Consider the following 18,831-nt stretch of genomic DNA (forward strand, 5'->3'; position numbering starts at 1 on the left):
GCTAATCTTGTATTCAGCCATTTTACTGAGCTATTAATTTCAGTTTTAGGGGCACCTGGGTGGTTCAGTCAGTTGAGCATCTGACATCGGCTCAGGTCATGATCTCACAGTTTGTGAGTTCGAGCCCCGCATCGGGCTCTGTGCTGACAGCTCTGAGCCTAGAGTCTGCTTCGGATTCTGTCTCACTCTCTCTGCCCCTCCCCCACTTACACTCTTTCTCAAAAATAAACATTAAAAATAAATAAAAAAACAAACCACATTTCATACTTTCAAAATTTCTCACAAAACTTTCTAGGCATAGAAAATAATGGGCATGAGCATTTTGCTCATAGGCATGAGCAAAATAATAACTCTCCTCTTTGTGTACCTACTTTAGTTTTAGTTTTAGTTTTAATGTTATTGTTTTAATTTTTTTTAATGTTTATTTGAGAGAGAGAGAGAGAGAGAGAGAGAGAGAGAGAGAGAGAGAATGAGAATGAACAGGGGAGGGGCAGAGAGACAGAGAGAGACACACAGAATCCGAAGCGGGCTCCTGGCTCCGAGCCGTCAGCACAGAGCCCGATGCAGGGCTCAAACCCACAAACTGTGAGACATGACCTGAGCCCAAGTCAGATGCTCAACTGACTGAGCCACCCAGGCGTCCCTAATTTTATTTTTTATTAACCAGAACTGCCAGAGCTATTTAAAATAACAGTGGTGGTCACATGCAATCTTGTTTCGATCTTGATTTTGAGGGGAAGGTTCTACATGATGCACTTCTGAGTGACCCTGTGGGTCAGCCCCTAAGTACAGGCAGTCAGTTTCTCATCACTGGCCATGCCCCTTAACTTTCCAAAAATCTTACCTTTATGATATAGTACTGGATTTTATTCTATGTGTTGTGTAGTGTTTATGCATTTTGTGTAAGCTGCCTCACATTTTTTTATTGGATAAAGAAAATATAAAAACACCATCTATTGCCTTCATTCATTTTTTTCTCATTAGAAAATGGTTTTATATCAAATGTCTCTTGTATCCTTTCATCAAGATAATCATTTGGCTTTTGAATTTAACCTACTGATGTCATTGAGGGATTATCTAATATGCTACAGATTTTTAAGTGTATGTGAATAGATTATTGTATTTGCTATGTTTTATTGAAGACCTTAGGTCTCTATTCTGGGAGGTTTCCGAGACTGGGAAGTGACAAGGCACGGAGGGCATGTAAGAATTATTATATAGGAGTGTTTTGTAGAAGACCGGAGGCTCAAAAAATTTAAAGTTTTCAAAGTTGCAAAACCTGCAATTCCTATGTCATAAAACTTTCTAGAACACCAAAAAAAAAAAAAAAAAAAAAAAAAAAGAAAGAAAGAAAGAAAGAAAGAGAAACAGGTCTCTATTTATTTTTGTACATTTGTTGACATTTTCAAACCCTGTCAACCTTTCATTATTATACAGCTTATTTTCTTTAAATCACTCTCCTCTTTTAATCAATTGTTGTAATAAATTTTTCATTTGGAATTTTTTTCTTGATTTGCCAGGTTTGCCTAATTTCTATCTGAGAGATCCTGAATTAATTATTAATTTTCGTTTTTCTGCTTTTTTAGGTCACTGATTACTGCTTTTACTGAATTATTTTATTACTCCTTTTCTGTAATGAAATCTTTGGATTGCTCTAAATAATTCAGTTTACTTTTACACCTTTCTGAATGAAGGAAATGAAATGAATGAAATAATAATGAAATTCGTTTTGAATGAAATTCAACAAATGAATGAATTCAATGAAGAAACAAAAACATTTATGAAAGCATTTAAGAGTGCGTTTCTGAGTTCAGCTTCAGTCAGCTTCTACAGGTTCTGATGTTCTATTTTTTACTCCTTTTTAAATAGCCTGCCACTATATTCTTGACTTACTTGTTTTTTCCCCATTATACAGTAAAGTATTTTAATATTTACAGGTGATTGTTACTTTTTTCCGCTTAAACTTCTATTTTTATCATATTGCAGTAAGAGTATGACTTGGTAATTCCTGGTTTTTTAAATTCACTAAAATTTCCTTCAAAGCTAATTACAAGTTCCATACATTTTCCATGGAACCTTGATCATAAAGTCAATGCTGTGTTTAATGATGCCAAGTTAAATATGTTTGTTAATCTCATCTTATTAATTACATTGTTCAAATGCTACACTTGATTTTTCTTCTTCTCGATTTACCATGGACTGCTATGGGTCAAACGCTCCCACCTCAACTGTATTTACACCATTGTCTTTGAGTCTAATTACACTTTGCTTAGTGGACCTTTTGCTAGATTATTCTTAATGCCGTATCTTCCTCTGTTCCTTTAATCATCTGAACTGTTACACACATAGGAAGTGCCAGGTGCTTTTCTGGGATAAGGGGGACGCAGCAGTGAATAACCCTCTCCTTATGAGGCTTCTCCTCTAGGAGAGGAAAATAACACAAATTAAATAAGTAAAACTCCCTTTAAAAAAAAAAAAAAAAAAGTAAAACAACAAGTGTTCTAGATGACTTCAGATATATCTGAAGATGAGCCAAGAGCATGTACTGATAGCCAAAATACAGATCTGATGAAGCATTATGCAGCAGTCTCTGATTCGGTACCTGCAGGAATGGATCATGCGGACCGTGCGGGGATGGTGGGGTTAGGGAAGGCTGCGGTTTTAAATACGGCAGTCAGAAAAGGCCTGGATGAAAAGGTGACATTAGCAAAGACTGAAAGTAGAAGAAGGGGCAGCCACATGGCTGTGTACGGGAGGAATAGTAAGTGCAAAGGCCCTGAGGGCAGAGCATGCTTGTCATGTCTGAGAAAGAGCAAGGAAGCCAGTGTGGCTGGAGCAGAGTACTAAGAGATGAAACGTTCTGAGCGGAAAAGAAATATGCACCGAGGCTAGGGTGAAAGAAAGGTAACGTCATTCTAGGGCAGAGAATCAGAAGACAAAAACGTGATCTGATCATAACGAGACCAAGGGAAAACTCACAGGATGAAAATTATAACCGATTTGGTTGAACCAATATCCTTATCTTAAATTCCATATCTTTGGTGGGACAGGTTGGAGATTAATACAGCACATTATTAATTTTACCGTGCCATTAAACCTCACTGTCACATAACAGCAATCATTCCAAACAGCATTGGAGTCAGGGTAGTTCACTGGGTTCAGTATGGCACCAATGCAGTGATGTCCTGCATCAGAAACGTACCCTCTCCTCCGTCCTATCACAGCAGGAGTAACGTTAACAACAGAGGTAGTAGTGATCATTGTGATGATTCTAATACTGAAATTAGTTAAAACTACTTAGCGCTTTGAGTTCAAAAGAACACCTAATTGTTACCAGGTATTTAAAAAAAAATTGTTTTTAATGTTTATTCATTTTTGAGAGACAGAGAGAGACAGAATGCAAGTGGGGGAGGGGCAGAGAAAGAGAGGGAGACACAGAATCCGAAGCAGGCTCTCTCTAGGCGCCGCGCTATCAGCACAGAGCCGATTTCGGGCCTCGAACCCACGAACTGTGAGATCTCGATCTGAGCTGAAGTCGGACGCTCAACCGACTGAGCCACCCAGGCGCCCCAACCAGGTATTTTAAGTAACTAATTTAAGAAAATTTAAGAAGCTAGAAATCAGTCCCAAATAAAATGAGAAAACCAAGATTCTAGCTATCAAGTAGGTGAACCAGGAAAAGACAAAGGTTTTGACTCACAGAAGGGACCTCTTGCTCTGTATGTTGAAGCGAATAAACGTCCATCATTTTAATGTTCATAAATACATGGCTTCTAGTAATATTTTTCCTTGTATGGGCTTTCTGGCACCACTCAAAATCATAATACCAAAAAAGTCCGTTTAAAATTATAATATTTTAATGGTTTAAATGTAGTTCCTCTCCACTTTCATATTTAAAAGCTTTCGTTTTTGTTTGTTTTTTTTAATCTGACGACAACAACAAAAGCTTTTGAAAATACACAGGACCCAGCCAAGACCACCATTGATGGTCTGTTCCGTTTCTTGCCAGTAGAAGCCATCAAAAGTTATAAAAGTATAACAACTGTTTTCATTTCTCTCTCTCTCCGATTACCCCGATAGCTGCAATGTCTGAAGAAGTTCAAGATCTGTAAAGCCTGTCACATTACAGAAACATGTCTCCCTAAACGAAATGTGAAATTCCAGTAATTGAAGTGATAAATCTCGTGTTTTTTGCTGGGGTCCTTTTGATGAGAACGGCAGTCGTAAATTAGGAAATATTCTGTGCTGTTATATCATGGTAAAAGCCTTTCCATTACCTGTTGTCAGTCACTAGGGATGGGCAAATAACTCAGCTGTCAATCTAGCTAGAAAACCCGAAGTTCTGTGAATGATCAATAAAGAACATATATATATAAACTCTCCATTATCTTCATATAATTCTTTAGACAACTCCACGTTGTTTTCTTTCCCTGAACTGCAGCACATCTCATTTACTCAGAACCAGTTGGGAGATCTAGGAATATTTCTTTTGTTTTTTTGTTTTTTTGTTTTTTTTATTGCTCATTATACGTCACCTTGTTTTCGCACAGTGTATGAGCGTTAGATTCAGTAAGTATAAGCATCGAAACCTGGCTGCTGAGGTAAGTGTACGCATGATAGAGACTTACCTGAATTACTAATAACTGTTACCTCCGTTTCCTTAGTAATTTTTTTGGCCAAAATACTTATTGCCCTCTGTTTTTCCTTTCAAGGTCTATTCTTTCACATGTCTTCAGATCACACATAAATATTCTGGAAATTATACCCCTTGCACGTGATTCTGAACAACAGCAAAAGCAAAAGGGAAACACTGGTATTCTCTCCTAAATCTACGGGTGCATAGAGTATACAGGGGAAGGAAATGTATGGTGTAGTGCTTCCACTAAGACAATCTCCTCTGACTCCATTAACTTCCACGGTAGAACGTGTGACACACTGTGTGTCTCGATTCTTGAAACCAGATAACAGGAGGTCTGTTTCTTCAGTTGCTATGCCATTTCCAACTCGCCAATGTGGAGTGGCTACTATTGCTGAAGCAGAACACCCCAAAACTGACTTCCTGTTCATCTGCACGGTCCTGTTCGATTCATACAAGTTGTAAAGAAAGAAAAACCAACAATAGGGATAAATCATCTTTAAGTTTTACTTTCAGCTTGGATTAAAAAAAAAAGAAAAAACAAGTGAAAGTACTTGAAATGTCAATGAAAAAGATTAATGGTGACAAAGTAACTCATGTCCCTTACCCTCAACACATTAAACTTCATTTATCACATATTTTATTTTGGTTGATTGTTTAAAAATGGTCAAAAGAAAAAGAATCTGACTACTTAAGAGGGTAAGTGGCAAGATTAGAGGAATCATTTATCTGAAATGAAAGCCCCGATTTGGTTAAGAATGTGCAGTTGTGCGCATCTTTATTAAAAGCAAACTCGGAGTTACTTGGAGGGAGATAAAAGGACAAGAAAGAAAGAGAGAAGAAAATGGCTTGACCTTCAAGAAAGTAGCAGAGACGACTTCCGTTGGAAGAAATGAAAATGGCGGTGTTTCGTGTCAGCCAGCAGGAGGGAAAAGGACAAGGGGCCATCTGAGAACAGAAGAAGCGCTGAAAGATTCTGTGTCTGGGGCACCAACCCCAGAAGGGTCAAGTCGGTGACCAGGTACTCAACCGATACGTGAAAACTGTCACTTCTTAATTCCCCTAAATCTCAGAGTTAGTAAAAGCCTTACCTACTTTCTTTACAAAACGTAAAACTTTCGCTTCCTGAATAAGGGGAGACACGAGGTGAACACAGTGATTTTCTCAGCTTGCTCTGCCCGCCCCCCCCCCCGCCCCGACTACGTGTTAACTGGGCCGGGACCAGGCACCCAACAAGCACAGTACCCTCATCTGGTAGCAGTTACATACAGTTCAAGGCTTTTCCTTAGAAAATATAAAGGCTTCTATAGAATTTGACCTGCATTCTGAAGTCTTTTTGGCAACAGCAATGTCGAGTACTGAACAAATTTCCTCAAGAACTCCAGCTAAACAGAAAGAGCACTGCACACACTGACGCACCGAGCCTAAACGGGCCGATGTAATGTTCTGGATGTCATTTATCTGTAAGTTCAAAAGGCAGAAGTCAAGAAAACACACAGGCAAAAACAGAAGGCACACAGAACACTTCACTTACTCTATTGTTAGAGAGTATATGGGCTTTAGGGACAGTTTCCTCAGAGCTTCCAGGGGTCCCAGGGGGTCCTGCAAAGAGCTAGAGCAAGGGCCAGTGGGCGGTGGGCGGTATTCCCGCCTTTCCACTTGGAGGGAGTACATTCTGCTCCCTTAAACCTCGCTACCAGTCCTCTCCAATTAACACACATTTCACTAAATGTGAATGCTTCTGTTTTCACCTTGCTTCACGGGCAGAAATCCAGAGAACATTTCTGCTGGCTTTCTTTCCTCCGGTAACTAAACCACATGTTTTTCTCTTTCAGACAAAGCCTTTTAGGGGCTTTTTATTCGAGAGGGATAAAGGAGGGAAGGAAGGGGTGTGCTCCAAAGTAAGGAGGGATTCTTTTCTCTGCTGCCATTTGAATTTGTCATTAAAAGTGCAAAGGAAAAAAACAACTACTCATCACTTAATAAATATGGATCTACAACAATTCCTGCTGTGAAACATCACGTCTTCACTAAGAAAGAGAAAAACGAGTTTCTCCCAAACCTATTTTGAATTTACACGGAACACACTTTCCTAAAATTGCCCACATGTCACTGCATCCATTTTTCTTTTTAAATCAGGCATTAAATATGCATCCTGACTCCCACGTAGGCAATCTGCAGCACAGCAACATGGCTGTGTATTCAATTATAGGCTAAATACATATAGCGAACGTTAGGCGGAAAAGTCTCCAACTACGGGCACCAGGCAGGGTCTTCTCCCCTTGCAGAATCATGCGCTTGGTGTCCAGGGTTGTGATGTCATAGGCCGGACCTTCTAGGAGCCATGAAAAAAATGGGCCTTTTCTGTAGCTAGATACAGGGTCAATTTGGAGGAAAAAAATAAAAAGAGAGAGAGAGAGAGAGAGAAAAGAGAAACTTCTCTATGGATCTTGTCGCTGAATCTAGCATGTATTTAAAGTGTAAACAGGTTTTATTTTAATGAACAAAATAAGCCGCTCGTGAAATGAGGTATTTATATCCCCCGTTTCTATTATGAAATTAGGTTAACATTTCTGTAACAAACTGAATTGCAAAACAGCAAATTCACAACCAAGTGAAGATTTTTTCCCCTTCATCCTTGTTCAACCGCAGAGGTTTTTAGAACAAATTCTACTATGATGCATGATCCGTGGAGATCATGGGGAGTATCTGCTGCTAACCTTTCTATTATTACTAGCCTAATTCATAGTTTCAATAATTTGGAAGAAATAACTTTTGTTTGAAGTCACTGCTATGCGTCTTCTACAAAGCTCAGGAAAACTGGGAAACACGTTGGGGTTAAAGTAATCATAAATCACTGAAGCCCCTCACACACCGGATCCCCCGCCCCGCCCCCCGGGCCTGCTAGGTCCCCCCGTCTGTCCTGACGGTGTCGGAAAGCCTGGTGGTGGTGTTCATCCTGGCTAACTCACAAAGTGGATGAAGTCGGGGACAGTCTACAGGTGGGAGCCCGACTGTCACAGTGAACGGCTGTCACAGGTGTTCATGAGAACCACTTCCTTTACCATTTAAATGTGTCAGTGGCCAGGTGGGAACTTCTTGCTGGGGGTTTAAAAAAGCGTTTTAATATACCACGTAATAAATATTGAGGCATGGTATGAATTTAAATCCCACACTTCTTTTTTTTTTCAACGTTTATTTATTTTTGGGACAGAGAGAGACAGAGCATGAACGGGCGAGGGGCAGAGAGAGAGGGAGACACAGAATCGGAAACAGCCTCCAGGCTCTGAGCCATCAGCCCAGAGCCCGACGCGGGGCTCGAACTCACGGACCGCGAGATCGTGACCTGGCTGAAGTCGGACGCTTAACCGACTGCACCACCCAGGCGCCCCGATCCCACACTTCTTAATAAAGGTTTATGTAAATTTTACCGAGCTATTAAAAAACCTTCCCAAACACAAAAAGTCCATTTGTCACTGGGCAAAATTGACAAAGTATTTCAAACAAATATACCAGATTGGCCCCATAATTTATAATTTCTTCTTGTAAGCCTTTTCAAAGTGGAATTACAATGCAAGTTTAAGACATATTCGGTTTATGAAATGGTGCCATTTAAGTGGACTCTACTTGATAATTTAAAAATACGGAGATGAAAAATTCAGGATTTATTCTTTCATTCAACAAATACGCATTAAGTGCTGCTTCCAAGTATGTTCTGACTTTGGAAAAATAGTGAGATGGATCAATACTTCGTTACTATCTTCTTTTCCTCTACCGCTCGGATTCGTGTCATTGTGAGCACAGATATTTTTCATGTGCAGCGACAGTTAACACAGCACCATCTGCAGAGGCAAAGAAATGTCCATGTCTAAGGGAAATGGTGAATAAACTATGAACGGTGAATATCACACCGCTGTATGCTGTGCACTTAGATGAATAATTTGATCTTTATCTACCGATCTAAAGGATAAAAGCAAATTAGAGAATCATGTGTATAGTATTACATCCCTTCCCTTCCATAAACAGCGACGAGGGACACATGCTTTCGTTCCTGTATGAAGGTGTGGTACGTATGGAGCTGTGAATGATAATTCGTGGGTGTGAGATGTGATCTTTTTCTTCATTTGTGTTGGTGCTGTTTCACTTGTTACAAGTCAATTATTTGGTAAATTAAAAGTACCTAATAAGGGAAATGAAAACTGAGCACACGCCAGGAGTGGCTTAACCCATTAATTTCACACCAGTGTACTAGGTGCTTGGCTCCCGTCAGGTTCTCTGCTCACGGCCTGACACAGATAAAGTACAGCTTCCTTCGGGCCATTCGGGGATGCCGAGTTCTCCGTTTTTTGTTTTTTGTTTTTGTAATTTTTATTTTTATTCTTAAGAGAGAGACAGAGTGTGAGCAGGGAAGGAGCAGAGAGAGAGGGAGACACAGAATCCGAAGCAGGCTCCGGGCCCCGAGCTGTCAGCACAGAGCCCGACGCCGGGCTCGGACTCACAAACCGCAAGATCGTGACCTGAGCCTACGCTCAACCGACTGAGCCACCCGGGCGCCCCAAGTTCTCTGCTGTTTTTATGAGGATTTGATGGTGCCTGGCAAGGGACTGTTCTCTGTTAGCACGAAAAAGTGGTGAGTTATAGACAAAAGACTTGTCTGCTGTCCAAACTGGTGCTTGCTTCTCCTTAAGGAAAATACCATTTAGACAGACCCATAACTGGGAGGCGTGTGAAACCAGTGTATCACTCCAATACACAGAGATGTGTATGCAGCAAAAAGGACTCCCCCATCCTCAGGGGAAACAAGAGAGTGGCAGGAGTCATTCCTTGTGGGTCCACGTGGGAGGAATTAGGAATCCACCCACAGCGTTCAAACAACTGGTGCCGCCTCCATTGGGACGGAAACTGCCAGCACAGTGGGTTCGCCGTACCTCGCCATGAAAGCGGTTAGGATACAAAACACACTCATCCCGGCCACGAAGATACGGCAAACATTACGGGAACAAAGTTTGCAACTCTAGGGGCACGAGGCCCTGAGGTGCTAGAAAAATCACCCAGAGTGACCCATTTATTGCTCTGGTGACACAGGACCCCGCCGTAGGCTTCGTCAGTCGTGCGCACGACTCTGCCGTGAGCCGTCCACCTCCTCTGCTCTACTAAAGCCCACACAAGTGTGTGCACGGCCACGTCACCTGGGCACACCTCCAACACAGCACTTTAACTGGCTGGTCTCAGGGAGCCGGGTGGAAAGCACGTCCCTGCTTCTCTCTCGGCGAATCTCACCGGCAGGAGCAGGCAGAGGAGTAACCGGGGATCCTTGCAAGTCACCCTGTGTTTCTCCCTCTCCCTCTGCAAACCCGCGGTCAGAACTGGGCTGCTGCCATGACAGGGGCGTCTACAGGAGCCCAAGAAACACCACCACGAGGCGGTTTCAGATGGCGTCAGTGTTTCTGCAAGGTTTCCACTCATCACGCTCTCCGTTTGAATGTAGTCGTACGTCAGTTTGTGAGTGTAACTCATCAGCGACAGGTGAAGGCTGCCTTATGTGTAAGCCAGAAAGGAATACGAAGTGCAAGGAAGGCTCCAGGTGTTTGGCAGCAAATGGGTTTGAATTATAACTTTTAATTAATTAGTTCAAATAATTTGGAAGTGAGATCCGAGAAGGTCTTTTTATCAATCATGTTCCTCACATTTACTCTCCTGCCATCCTCTCCCTGCTTAAAAATGTCAGGCAGGCAAAGCTCTTGCCTCATCGAGAGCATCACATCTCACCTCCTATAACACCCCAACGCGAGCCTCCCGTGCCCCCAAGTGTGCCTTCCTGTGGGTCTTACTGCTGACCCTCGCTGGGGGGTGCTCCTTCTCAAGGGCCTGGTTCAGATCCGTGTCCTTCCTGCCCAAGCTGCTCCTGTCTAAACTCCGGGAGGTCCCTGGTCCCATTTTCATTTAGGGTCTTTCTGCCAGTGACGGGGTAAATTGCCCACAAAACTTTTTGGCCGCTTCACCCCAAGTGTAAGTGTGTGGGCCCCTGGCCCCCTGGGAAAGCGACCTCTGGTCTGCAGTTTTGTGTCACAGTCCCGGTCACTGTCCCTCTTCCTCACTGGTCACTATCTGAATTCCCACACGTCTCCAGAATAAGCTATTTTCAGGTAAAAGGGCATATGTCAAGTTTATAGGCTCCAGCTGGATAAGAAGTTTGGCTTTTCACTGCTGTGTCACCTGGTTTCCCTCCCAAACCCATCGTTTTATTTTGTTTCACTTTTTAGGTCATGGGTCCCTCTAAAAGCAAGGGCCTTCCTTCCAGGCAGGGGTGAGTCCGTCCACCTTGGGGTGTGAGTCCTCAGGGCGCCGCAGGCAGCAGAGGCTGGAGGGGCTGGAGAACTCGCCAGAGCCCGGAAGCCTCGGCAGCGGCACCCGGGGCGGGGCAGCTGGCGGACTCGCTGGTCGGGACGGCACTCGTCGGCGCCCGGGGACGCCAGCCGGGGGACTCTGGGGACGGCTGCCCCCCGACGCGGGCACGGCGGCTACGCCACGGACGAGAGCCGCTCGTGCGCACCGGGCCTGGCGCTCCTGCTCTTCTCCACCGAAACACTGAGGGCCTGTGTTCGCGGAGTAAGTTCATCAGATGCCTTGAGACCTGCCCTAAGGCGGTCTCCCTCCACCCCCTCCCCCTGTGTGGGAATCAGAAACACAGACACGGGGAGCTGGCGGCCGGATGGGATGGCTCGGCCTTGGTGCTGCTGCCGGACCCCCCGGGGGCGCGGGGCCTTGCAGACCCGTGAGCCGGTCCTGGCTGGCAAAGGCTCCCAGGTGCGGACACGGAGCCAGTAACACACACCTTACGAGCCCGCCCCCCGCTTTCCACCGTCGTCAACATCCTCATCTCCTCCCGCCCTCACCACTCCACTCAACGCTCTTATCCGCAGTTTTTTAAAGTAAAATTCACACCCATGGGAACGGGCAAATCCTCACGGTACCGCTGTCACAAGTGGATACACCGCTGTAACCCACGCTCTGTCACTCTGTCACCGAACCGAACCTTTCACTGCAGGAAGTTCCCTGTCCTTCCCATTCTCCCTCTCCTCACTCAGAGGCAACCACCGTCTCATTTCTTTCTTTCTTTCTTTCTTCTTTTTTTAAGCCTCAGATTAGTCTTGCCTCCTCCAGAATTTCATGTAAATTGATTGATATAGTACTTCGTTCCCTAGGTATGGCCTCACAGGCTCAGCGTAATCCCTGTGACTGTGCTGTGCTACGTGTCAGTAGTTCCCCCAATTCCTGAAGAACAAATCGCCAACAGTGGCTCTCAGGATGTAATTGCTGGAGCCACAGCCCCAAGCCAAACAACAAAATCTGCAGGATGTCCCCTGAGAAACACTCTCCCATCTCATGCTTTTGTCTTTTGCTACTACGCCAGTCCTACCTTTAGGACTCAAGACCTTTTATTTTATCTCTTTAAGTCTAAGACGTTACTGATGGCAAAAGGAGACCTTGATTTAGAAGAAATTATCGGGATTCCTGATTTCAGAAACAATAAAATGAAAAACAAAACCCGCGGACGACTTCTGCCCTATGACATGTCTGCTTTCTTGGCAATACAGCACAGTGCTTAGCAGCTGGGTTCTGGACTCAAACTACGTGACTTCAAATCCTGAAAAAGTTACTTAAAACTATCTGTCTGGACTTGCTTTACTGTGGAATAAGGATAACACTCTCACAGGAGTTACTATTGAATACAACGGTTCGTTGTATTGGACGAGTAACAGAGTTCCTACCATAGTGAGTGTTTAACAAAATACTCTCCTAGCTTGCCATCGCCATAAAATTCCTAGTCTCTTCCCTAATTCACCCTCATAAAAAGTGATTTCAAGTTATGCAACACTTCGGTAGGAATCAAGTTACTGAACAAGGAGTACACGGTTTAATTCTCCTGGAGGCGTTCACATTTAAAAATAAGTCTGTTACCAACTGTGTATTCTTAGGGAGATATACAGGGCGCATGCATTTGGGCTGGGGGGATGCTTATTTCATTCACTCAACTATGTACTTATAGTTTGGTTATTTCCCTGTTTACCACTTATTGCCAGTGGATTACAATATATGGGACTACCTATGATGTGTAAAACAATCAGCTCTGCACTAACAGGACACAGTTCAGTGGCTTGATATAAGAAAAATAGACAAAAATAAATAGCTCTTTTATAAATGGTATATAAGTACAATAATCGAAAAATTCTAGACACCTGCTACCAAATATTTACCATACAGGGAAAATAACTGGTTGAATGATCAAAAGCTGGAGTAACTGGTGAGAAACAGTGTTCTATAAAGGAAATTTTAAAATACAAAGATAACAATTTACTTAAAGTATACTCTTGAACAATGCATGAAATAAGAGAAATTAAGGGAATCTGTCCTATCCAATATTAAAAGAGAACACGATAGCAATGCAGTAAGAAAAAGAACGGGTCCCTGTGGTGAGAGAAGAGAGTTAGTGCACCAAGCAGAATAAAGAATCTGGAGAAAATAAAATATGCCTGGGAAGTGATGAGATAAAGGTGGCATTTCAAATCAGAGAGGGAAAGCATGGATTACTCAACAAATACATTGGGAAAGTAACCATTTGGGGGAAAAATGAGATTAGATCTTCAGGTGAGACTTTATACCAAAATATGTCCCAAATGGATTGAAGGTTTGGATTCTTAAAAAGGAAGACCATAAAAATCAAAGAATGTAATCAAAATGCTCCTATAACCCTGAAATAAAAAGGTATGACACTGAAGCCATACATCACACTAAATGTTTATCTTAAAGATAAAACAAATTGTTGAAGTTAAAAGACGAAGAGTTCACAAAGCCAACGGCACACATGCGTAAGGAACATTTGGAAGAGCGCGAGCCTCACCAGCAGTCCGAAGAGCTGTGTGCTGGACAGACCGCTATGCTGGCAATGAAGGCCGTGTGCACACGGTGAGAGGGGAGACAGCGCCCTCGGGCACCTGCAGCGGGGGCGGTCCAGGGGAGGGCGACTTGGCAATGTGTACCAACGCTCTGGAATCAACGGCTCTTGGATCCTCCTGCTAGGAAATCGTCTTAAGGAACTGAGAACGTGCACCAGGACGCTCGCACTCCCGAGACCACCCTCTGCAGGCCCTGCCATCAGGCGGCTCTTCCTCCAAGATGAATGGACAGGCCGCTTCCTCAGGAAGCTTCCCCAACCGTTAACGTCGGGTTATGCCGCAGTTCTCGACCTCCGTGGACCCAGTGCTTTTCCTACAGAGCATCTTCAGAACTGGACAACAAAGTCGTGTGTGTAATGGTGACAGTGCCCTTCTCCTCCACTGGACAGCAAGGCCTGTGGCCATTTCTGTCTCCATGTAGGGCTGTGCTTGCAGCACAGGGGGCAGCGCCTGGAAAGTGGCAGGTATTCGGCAGATCTTTGCTGTATCCTTCCAGCGACTTGCAAAGAGGTCATCATTAAAATCTACGTAGGGCTCCCCAACATCCAACACTCACGTCTAACCTCCTCGGCACCACACACAACGATCTTCACAATTTGTCCCTAGTGTGACGTTGCAGCCTCACCCCCGGATACTCCCAAACATAAATATGGTCTTTGAGCAGCCACACCAAAGTTACCCACTTGGAGCCCATGCATTGCAAGGATTTCTCCTCCTGCCTAGAATACCATGTACCTCTCCGTCTAGAAAACACCTTTCCAAACCTAGCTTCTAACTCCACAGCACAACTGCGGAGAGCTGAGTGAGCCTCTACGTGAGTCCCTGTGGCATCTGATACCAATTTCCCTTCTAGCACCTCTTGTGTTGCAGGGTAATCACCTACTAACATATTTTCTTCTCTACTTGTGACCGAGAGTCCCCTGAAGGCAGCAGCTGTTTCATTCTGTGGGCCTTGACACTGCATTTTCTGACTACAGTGCTTTATTTAAAAACACATTTTTAATGTTTATTTATTCTTGAGAGCTACAGCAAGAGCGAGAGCAAGATAGACTGGAGGAGAGGCAGAGAGAGAGGGAAACACAGAATCTGAAGCAGGCTCCAGGATCCGAGATGTCAGCACAGAGCCTGATGCATGGCTTGAACTCACGGACCACTAGATCATGACCTGAGCTGAAGTCAGACGCTTAACTGACAGAGCCACCCAGGCACTCCCGATTACAGTGCTTTAAGTGATAAGCTAGTAACAAGTAGAAAAGCTAGAAACCCACCAACATCAGGAAGTATAAGAACAATTTAAAATAGCTTAAGAGATTAAAGAAGAAATGGAAATGGAAATCAGAAAACATGTAGAGCTGAAAGATTTCAGAAATTCTAGAACAGTAAAACTTGGAGGTTGCAGCTAAGGCATTACTTAGAGGGAAATTCAGGTCCTGTAGCGTGGGTGCCTATAAAGCACAGAAATCAGGCAAGCATCAGGAAAAAGAAGAAAAATCAGGAAAAAAAAAAATCGGAGCAAACAAAAAAGTACAAGGAAGGAAATAAAACGTAAAAGCAGAATTTATTAAACATAAAACAAAGAACCAGAAGGAGCTGCTATTTTGCAGACTAGTAAGATTAACAAACCACTCTCAAGCAGGAAGAGAGAAGGCACAGAGGACTACATTAGCCACGCATCAGGAACTCAGCACCCAAAGAAGCTCAGAGCCACATTCTCAAACAGGCCTGGCCGGCTTATCCTCCCGCTCTGGCCACACCTTCCCATTTGGGTCCCAAGAGGCACCTTAATAGAGATTCAGCAAGTGGAAATTCTTATGAAAAGCCAGCACGATGTTCTAACGGAGAATCAAGATTCCTGCGGACCCACTGTTCACTCTGGTTTTCCCGAACATGCATCTCCAAGTTAGAGTCTGCTTGGTCCCCCCAGATACCATCTAGCACGTCACGTAATACAAGCCCAACAAGGTCATACGCTCGTGGGAGTTTAACACTTTCCGAAGCTTCTAACTTATTCGAGGATGCTAACTTACAGGGTGCATGGTTGATGCGAAAGCAATTCTAAATATAGTTCAGAGGAAAAAAAGACAGAGTTTAGTGTAAGGAGATAAGAATTTAAGTTTAAATTCTGTTTTATGGAGCTGAAATGTAGACGAGCAATCAAATAAGTAAAATAAGTAAAGAGCTGTGATAACTTCAGGAAAAATAAGACCATCTATGTCCAAAGTTCTCAATCCCATTAATACAAATAAATTTTGCAAATTGCTTATCTTCTTTGTTTTTAGTAAATCTCTCTTAAGTTACAAAACCAAAATTACCCATTCAATGAAAATATGCCCGCTAAGTCTGGGACAGGGTCTGGGTTGAATCAGATTGTTCAACATAAAGTCTCCTACAAACAATAGCTCCAAGGGGGGGGGGGGTGGCGGTGCGCAGAAAGCAACTTCTTTTGTTTTAGAGACCAGAAATGCAACAGAAACAAAAATATAATAAAAAATGAAAATTCAGGTACAGGAATTATGCATTTCATACTGAATAATTATTTCTGTACTACCCGTAAATCCTCTCTGGTAAGCTGTGCATCTAAAACTCATCGAACTGCCAAGGGGTAAACGCAGCTCCATCCATCAAGCAGCCACTTGACAAATACATTCCATAATAGAAGTTTATTTTTATGGGAGGCTGAATCAAGGACTTTCCCATGCATACAAAAACTTGTCAAAATTATTTATGAGTCTTGCTGAGACACACAATATGTCATATCAAACTCCTATTTTCCTTCCAAGCACAGACTGTCAATATCTCCGCTACTATCAATAACGTGGACCACCGCTGATAGAGGCCCGCAGGAGCCGAGGTCATTTGCCCATCCCCGCCGCTGCCGGAAGCTGTCTCTAACCGCAGTCTGCTGCGAAGAGGCCATTTACCACCTCGACGAGGTGCAGTTAAGGTGAGCACTTAGCACTTGGGACTGCGTCCAGAGGCTTTGCAACATAAAGTAAAATGGAAACATATGCTTGAAAAATTAGGGTTGATTATGGCTGAAGTAAAACAAAAATAACAAGATATTTCAACTTTCATTCTGCACCCCGAATATTGGTTAAGGCTGATAATCGTGAAACTCACGAAGACAGCCCATCCCCACTGAGGTTTCCATTCTGAGAGACAATTTCTGAGGGTGGAATCCGAGGGGATGAGGCATCTCTCAGAAGGCGAGCCATCTGCGCCACAAAGGCTACGTGAACTTGGCTCTGCCCCTCCTGATACGGCCACCGTTATTGCACGAGGAGGCATCTCTTGCAGGGAGTTAGCTTCTTCATTGCTCTGTCACTCTCCCCAACACAGGGTGCTCACTGAGAGTGACGGAGAATGGCCTTTGAGATAAGCCACGGCAACAGGAAGATGCATTCTTCGTTCTCAGCTCCGAAGGCAATGGAATGATGGTCTCCCGTCCTAGGTTAGCCCCGAGAACCAGCCGGATACGGCCAAAGCCTCGTTAGTTCTCAGACGTGGCCTTCTTCTATGAAGAAGGACCTCTCATCACTGCCCTTTCGCCCAGGTGCTATGACATGCCCCGGCCCTGAGGCCATCGGCGAGACGACATCACAAGGCTACACTCCGGTGGCGGTGGGGCCAGCAGGGAGTGTGTTCGGCAGGCGGTCGAACAGTTACTTCCCTTTTTCGGTGCTAACAGAAATCCGTCCACGTGAGGCCTGGTTCGTGGACTTCGTGGACTTCACTGCTCTCTGCCCCATACCACCTCCGGGGGGGCCGGGGGCCGTGGGCCACGAGCAGCGGCCAGGACGCGACCGGGTCCGCGGGGTGTGTGTCCCGTCCCGCTGGAACCTGCCGGCTGGTGCCGCGGGGTGGCCAGGGCTGCTGGGTGACGGCGCCACGCGCCCCTGCAGGGAGCAGCCGGGCCCTGAGGCTGTGCCTTCCCTACGACGACGACTGAATCAGTGTAACCACTGTGGCCATCTCACCCGCTAACAAGGATCTGATGCGAACTGGATCCTACAGGGGAAGGCACGACACAGAGAACACAGCGTGTGCCCTTGGGGCAAACAACACGAAGGTGAGGGGCCAGGTGGCTGCGTGGCTGTGGTGCCCTAGAAACCCTCCCGTTGTCGCCTGAATGGGATTTAAATGCACTGGTCTGGATCTATCCGAGGAACTTCCCGTTTGTTGTTTGTGGAATGCCTTCACTCAACACTAACAAAAATGGTTAAATGATAGAAGTTACTTTTTTCCTGCGGAACTGTCACAAAGAGTTAACAGGAAAGGGGTTCCCTTCCAACAGTCGTTTCTCTGATCTTCCCAGTTATTTTTTGAAGCAGGTTCTGAACGCTCTGCAGAACCCTCTCCAAGCCTACAAGAGCTGGTCCAAGCACTGCAAGCGACTCCTGTCCATTAACGACGTAAAAATACACTCCATGAAGGAAAGAGGGCAACAGAGCAGTTTAGCAAGTTCTGTGTACGTCCGTCCAGAGCTGTCAAACAGAGCCACGGTGGCTCATTTTGAGTAAAAAGGGGTAACTCCGACTCGCGGAGTAAACTCGCAACGTGACTCTTGACACCATCTGCCAGGAAAGCACTCCTTCCATGTGAACAGGAACACAACCACGAGCCACCCTTACTTAGGCTTTCAAAAGAATTATTGGAAATAACTGGAATATGGTTCACTCAGGAAAGCTATAGTGTTTTCAGGAGCATGGAGTCGATGTGGCTTATAGAAGTACCACGTCTACTTTCAAATAGAAACAAAACAGAATCCGCAGCTTTGTGTTCCAACAACAAAGCACGCACTGCGACGTTGAAGCTCAAGTCAAGGTATTAGGCCGACTTTCCGATAAGCTGCTAGAAGACAGCGGGCGGGGGTGGGGGGAGGGGAAACACTGTTCCGCGTGGACAGCAGAGTCAGGCCTCTCTCGACAGAAAGGAGCGCAGGACGCTAAGAGGGCTGGGTGACCAGCTGGCAGGGCGGGCCGAGGCTCCGTCACCGCCCGCTCACACTCGCCCACGCACACCCGTCCACGTTCACCGCCCGCGCACACTCGTCCAGACTCACGCCGGCGCGCACTCGTCCACGCTCACCGCCCGCCCACACTCGTGCACGCTCACTGCCCGCCCACACTCGTCCACGCTCACCGCCCGCTCACACTCGCCCACGCACACCCGTCCACGCTCACCGCCCGCTCACACTCGTCCAGGCTCACGCCGGCGCACACTCGTCGACGCTCACCG

At 44.9% G+C, this 18,831-nt stretch overlaps 1 protein-coding gene and 1 long non-coding RNA gene across 5 annotated transcripts in view; both read right to left on the reverse strand.

The window, feature by feature from the left end:
* The window catches only part of ZNF407 (zinc finger protein 407), a 507,857-nt gene that overhangs the window by 96,345 nt on the left and 392,681 nt on the right, over nucleotides 1–18,831 (reverse strand). The window contains exon 9 of one of the 4 annotated variants that reach the window (XM_040478557.1): nucleotides 6,687–7,000. The exons of 2 other annotated variants lie outside the window; for them this stretch is intronic. In XM_040478557.1, coding sequence (XP_040334491.1) covers nucleotides 6,972–7,000 — 29 coding nt within the window. In that variant the 3' untranslated portion in view covers nucleotides 6,687–6,971. Of the gene's footprint in view, nucleotides 1–6,686; nucleotides 7,001–8,293; nucleotides 8,479–18,831 lie in introns of those variants that run through there. One more of the 4 variants, XM_040478556.1, reaches the window with a different exon arrangement.
* Nucleotides 11,750–18,831, reverse strand: part of LOC121032790 (uncharacterized) — a 10,804-nt gene continuing 3,722 nt past the window's right edge. Inside the window, exon 2 of the long non-coding RNA XR_005791478.1 lies at nucleotides 11,750–18,824. This is a non-coding gene — a long non-coding RNA (uncharacterized LOC121032790). The remainder of the gene's footprint in view (nucleotides 18,825–18,831) is intronic.

Source organism: Herpailurus yagouaroundi, unplaced genomic scaffold, assembly GCF_014898765.1.
Source record: "Herpailurus yagouaroundi ecotype Mexico unplaced genomic scaffold, PumYag 142, whole genome shotgun sequence".
Lineage (NCBI taxonomy): Eukaryota > Metazoa > Chordata > Mammalia > Carnivora > Felidae > Herpailurus > Herpailurus yagouaroundi.